This window comes from Clinocottus analis, unplaced genomic scaffold (genome assembly GCF_023055335.1).
Source record: "Clinocottus analis isolate CAN_PGR_092001 unplaced genomic scaffold, fCliAna1.0.p SCAF_13, whole genome shotgun sequence".
Classification (NCBI taxonomy): Eukaryota; Metazoa; Chordata; class Actinopteri; order Perciformes; family Cottidae; genus Clinocottus; species Clinocottus analis.
Window position 1 is genome coordinate 5,935,114 of NW_027175854.1, and position 5,503 is coordinate 5,940,616.

Here is a 5,503-nt window from a genome sequence, read left to right on the forward strand (position 1 = left end):
GATGCAGTGAGTTCCATAATTTATATTAAACATCCACAATGCATTGGTTTTTTTTCATATTAGTCCCCACAGCTATGGGATAATGTTCAAGGGAGACTGGCATAGCGGTATTTTGGCATGTTTTAGAATAAACTATTCATTTTGAGTCACATGTCTTCAACATTACAGCTTGTAAATTCTGGAAATATGTGTTTTCTTTTCTCTCACATCAAGCCACTAGTTTCAACTAACTAGCTTCATTTCCTTGTTGCAATGTCAATGAACAAAAACATACCGTTTAGCAACACATTATACGTTTCACAATTATTATTTTTTTGTTTGTTGCGAAATTGCTGAAATAATTGCCACGCCCCGCTTTCTACTCTCAGCCAATCCCAGGCAGAGACTGTGTGAGAGAGGCGGTACTTTACGGCAGCCTGTTGGTTGTCACGGCAACGTTGTGTGTGAGCGGAGAGCATGTCAAAACGAGTACGAAGGTAACTCAGGGAGGCGAGCTTTACTAAAGCTGTATACAGGCAACAGACCCAAGAAAACTAGGATAACAATGTAGGTTGACCTGCCGACACTGGAAAGTAATGGTGAGAGAAAACGGTGTTGCTAACGACGCGAGTTAACGGTTAACGTTAGTTCGTCGCCTTGCGAGCTAGCTAGCTAGTTAGTTAGCAATGTCGAGTCGTAATCTCCCCCCGGTGCGGCATCTGCCTCAGTGGACTCGAGTTGGGCAACTCGGGAAGTCCTGCACTCCGCAGCATTTACCAGCGAACCAACCGCATCAGCTGCCTGTTGTCCCGCCGGTGAGCAAGGGAGCGTGCGTTGCGGCGGGGACGTCCCGCCACCGCGACGTGGACCCCCGCGGCGCGTCGCTCCAGAGGAATATCCAGTTCCTTCAGCATCAACACAAGGACACTCTCGAGAAGCTCCACGCAGAAATAGAGTATCTCAGACGGGAGAATAAAGGTGAAGAAACCAGTGGGGAAAATATCATGTTTAATGAATGTAGTTTCTACCCATAATAAAAACGTATGTATGTGACTTGATATTTTGGGGTCATCACAAATTAAATCATAGAAAGTACACACATGTAGCTAGTTACAACGTGAGAAGAGAGAAAAGGGAGAAAACACGTTTGTTAAAATAAGACAATATAATATATTGTGTTTAAATGATGTGCTCTGATTTTGTGTTAGTTGAGAAGCAAAACAGCAACACTATTCATATTCATAGATGTTAGATAAAATAAGAGTCGTTTTTTTTTCATTCCCAAGAAAAAATTGCAGGGTTATGGTGTTCGTCGAGGAATTTTTCTTCATTTAAAAGGGGTAAACTTAGCAACCTGCTGTTGTGCCCACAGCGCGTCTTTTATGTAATTAATTTAAGTTAATGGCAAAGAGCTGTCTGTCCTCTGATAAGGTGCTGAAAAGAGACATTCAATCTAGGTACCATGGTCGCATAGCAACTCCAGGGTTTTGATGGTCTCTCAGTGGGAGGTGGACAAAGATCCAGTGTCACTTTACTAAACAGGTCAAATGCTGATCCATATAAAAGCCTCTCACCACCCACCAGGAGACTCTCCAGGAGATCTGTCTTTGTGCAGTCACAGCAGTCAGGACACTGTGGAAACAGGCTGTTAGTCACCTCCATGTTTCATGATTGTACCTCTTATGTGCCTCTCCCTACAGTATGTTGCACACTAAATTACTCTTAATGTGGATGTTGCAGAGTTGCAGTATAAGCTGATAATGGAGCCTTCAAAGTCAAGTAGAAAAGGTAAGATGTAATCCCTGATTTACTATTGTTTTTGGTTCTTTCTGCGATGCTCAAAGGACATTCTTGCAGGATTGGGATGGTTTGAAGTTGTTGACAATATGGGTAAAATCTTCTATCACAATATATGTGTATATATTATATTCTGATATGGATATATATTGAGATATATATGTATTATAAATCAACCAGTTATTAAGTGTATATCACTGAACTATCCCAAACCTTACTAATAGAAGTTTACTAGTTTGTCATGCTTGGCCATTTAGGTGAAACCAAATAACATCAAGGGCGCAACATTTCACAATTTCTCACACTCCTATTCTTGGATCCTCTTTCTTCTAGGGATGACATATAGTCGGAGAGGCATTAGACCACCCACTCAGGGAAGTGACGCCCATACAGGACTCTACCTGGAGGAAACACTGCAGGACATGCGAACCTCACAGGACCAAGCACTCAGGTGAATCTGTTAAACCGCTCAGAGAAACAACTTCCCACTTCACACATAAGCAATGACCGGCCATGACATAGTTGCACGTAATCACGGCCAGAAACACTGGTGAAATAGGTCTACCGTTTGGTTAACAAGCAAAAACACTTAGAGCAGATTTTACTGCATGGCAATGTTTTGCAACTAGACAGGCCCCAAACAATTATAGCTTTATTATGATATTTAGGTATGAAAAATATTGAATTATGTGTATTCTAACTCTTGTAACCAACAATAAAAAAATCCAGCATATTATTCAAATTTGAATATCCGCCTTGAACAGACATTAAGTACATTTAGATTAATTGTGACTCTGTGGCACTCTTCCCCTGAAGTAAACATGTAAATGCAGGACTTTAACTGTGTGATATTAGTAGTTTTACTATTGATAATTAATAGTTTTACTTTAAAAAAAAAACACTTTGTGTTGATTACAGCAAGCATTTGTCCCTCAAATCACTTCATCCAGCCCTGAAAAAGACACATAGTTCAGGATTACTCACATTCAGAAACATTGATAGAGGAGGTCATTTCCACATAGATGACATAACCACCTTAGTTTTAAAGTGGAGGTTAATTAGTGGACATATTCTGCTGGCGATAGTGTTTTTAGTGTCATTGTTGTTAAGTTCATACAGTGTTAAAATAGAGCGTGGATAGTCAGAATATCCCAGACATTTGTGTCACTTAACTGTGATTGAGCTGTTTATACAAATCAGTCAAGAAGTAAGAAAACACTCCATCAATCTAAAATGAATATCATAAGATTTCATCTTCATCAAGCAAAACATTGACAAGAAAAGACATGTTTGTTGATACAAGGTGATATTGAAATGAGACCAAATTAAGCTCAGTGAAACACTGAATAATATAATGTACATGTACACTGTAGGCGAACATGTTAAATGACATTAGCAAAACATAAATGGCACAAAGAAGATGTGAAACAAAGAACATATTTATAGCGACATGCAGTGGTACACCACCGCTGCAGGATGTGGAGGAGCACAGGCAGGTTCACACAGAGGTGTGGACACATTGTAACGCTCACATGATGTGACTGTTTTAGATGTGAACTCTAAAGTATATGGCCAGCATATGTAACATAGTTTGTCAGTCAAGATTGCAGTCCAATCTTGGTTTTCTGGTTTTATCTTTTGGGTTTCTACATACCACGTATTATCTAATTAAAAAAATGTTCTGTACATTATTATGTTCATGCTTTATCGGATGTGCCGAGTCTACAAAGTTATATTTGCTAAAAATAATTCTTCTAGGGCTTTTAGTGTGTGCTTTTGCAAAGACTCAATTTATTTGACTGCAATGCAGTTGGCCTGCAGCCACCTTGTGAAGCAGTCATGTAAAGAGGTGCTAGTATGACCACATAGATTTGCTAACATTCAAATGTTGGACAATTTTTCAGCATTACCTCATGTAGCAAGGAGTTTTCTTGTAAGCCACATATTTCGATACAGTCGTTACGTGTCCCCTGAGTGACGTTGTGGTTGTAGGTTGATCAAAATTAGTTTGCAAAGTCTGCGACTCACCAGAGCTAACACCTCCGAGGGGCTTGGGCCATAAAAGACATGTTTTGCAGCTGATCTTGTCGTACAAGCAAGGCAAAGGAATATTCGATCCGTACCTGTAGGTGAAGCAACTCGGCGTATACAGCCCAAACGGCCTTCAACAGCTCGTATGTTATTGCTAATTGAAATGGTCTCCCTCACTACTTAGCAACATTGGAGAGGGTAGCAACATTCTGGGATCTGCCAGGCGGGACCATAGCCCAGACATGAAGGGGGGCCTCATCACCTCATTACAGCCTCTACGAATTCACAGCCATCCCTCCCATCCGCCGCGCGCTCCCACACTGCAGGAGTGTGAGGTCATCATCCGGCAGCTCTACAATGCTAACAGTTTACAGTCACAGGAAGTAAGTGCCCCATCATCAGCCAATGTTAGTCAAAATACATTTGCTTTCCATCATTGGACTATTTCAGATTTTTGTTGTTTAATAGATATTTTGTGGGAATAATTTCATGGCTTTCATTTAGATTATTCGTGTGAAGGCATTGCTGAGAGATATTGTCTTGAGCAAGAAAATAACCCCGGAAAACCACATTCTAACCAAAGCCTACCTTGTTGATGGTACCCGGTAAAGTGAAACAATATTATCATTTTTACAGTATTCCTTGATAAAATAAAAAAGCACAATTGTGACACGGGTGTCTCTGTTTTTTTGCACTTTTCAGAAAATCTACAGAAGAAAAGAAATTTCCAAAACTTGGTCTTCAAACCTATCCGGAAAAAACGTAAGGATGTAAATATGTTTCTCTCTGTGCATCTATGTAAGTTATTGCTCAGATCTCCATCATATTGCATTCACTGCCTGTTATAACCAATACAGAGGCTTTTGGGGGGCTTTTATATCTTTTCCTCAGGTCTGGGGCCTCTCAGTCTGGGGTGGTCCTCCCAGCCCTCAACCAGAGCATCAGCTCCAACATTGCAGAGAGACAGAGGAGGACCCGTGCTGTGCAGAGAGACCGTTTCAAAAGGACGGTGCAGTGACGGAATCAAAACCTACCACAGCGTCGACTGCATCCATCTAAGTACTTGGGCTTTTTATGGTGGTTCTAAAAAGCCTTATTCAAAATGATGGATATCCATTTGAAGTATTTATGTCATGGGCACAGAAATGTACTCACAAAGGACAGATCATATGAATATATTTAGAAAAAGGTCGATAGACTTGAAATCTTTTGCACACAAAAAGAAGATGAAAGAGTCCCAAATCTACCTTTGTACTGGGAATGATAAATTCATTTATTCATTTTACCTGATAGTGCATTTTAGGACATTTGAACAATAAAAGTTCAACAACTTTAACTTATCACTGGCTGCTTATTTTCACCAAACACAGTCAGTTTTGAGTGGGTCTCAGTTTAGTTGTCAGTTCATGTTTGTAATTCTGCCAAAAGGATGGTGGAATTGTTGTATGTCATAACTGTATAGAAGTAATCACCTGTTACGTTTGAAACATCTCAGCGTTTAAAACGTCCAATAGTGCAAACAACCAAAGTTAACCTTTAAAAAACACTTGCAATTTATGAAACAGGAGACACTCATCAGGCTTGTTTCTCAGGCACTTTTTGTATTGGTTTGTATTTCTATTGTGCGTTACCAATCATCCACCTGCAATACACTTTAGCACAACAATACAAAACTCCATTAAAATGATCAGCAATC

General features: G+C 40.0%; 1 protein-coding gene across 1 annotated transcript; it reads left to right on the forward strand.

Annotated features, from left to right (window-relative positions):
* Positions 1-424: 424 nt before the first annotated feature.
* Positions 425-5,503, forward strand: ccdc74b (coiled-coil domain containing 74B). Its single transcript, XM_068573289.1, has 7 exons — positions 425-957; positions 1,720-1,767; positions 2,110-2,227; positions 3,992-4,190; positions 4,312-4,412; positions 4,510-4,569; positions 4,699-5,503. The coding sequence occupies exons 1-7, from the start codon at positions 666-668 to the stop codon at positions 4,823-4,825; spliced, it is 945 nt and encodes a 314-aa protein (XP_068429390.1). The 5' UTR covers positions 425-665; the 3' UTR covers positions 4,826-5,503.

Excerpts from the sequence above, each read along its gene's own strand:
- ccdc74b (XM_068573289.1), top strand. The coding sequence starts at position 666 with ATGTCGAGTCGTAATCTCCCCCCGGTGCGGCATCTGCCTCAGTGGACT. Across the intron at positions 1,768-2,109 it reads TTCAAAGTCAAGTAGAAAAG|GGATGACATATAGTCGGAGA; the intron begins GTAAGATGTAAT and ends TCTTTCTTCTAG. Across the intron at positions 4,570-4,698 it reads CAAACCTATCCGGAAAAAAC|GTCTGGGGCCTCTCAGTCTG; the intron begins GTAAGGATGTAA and ends TCTTTTCCTCAG.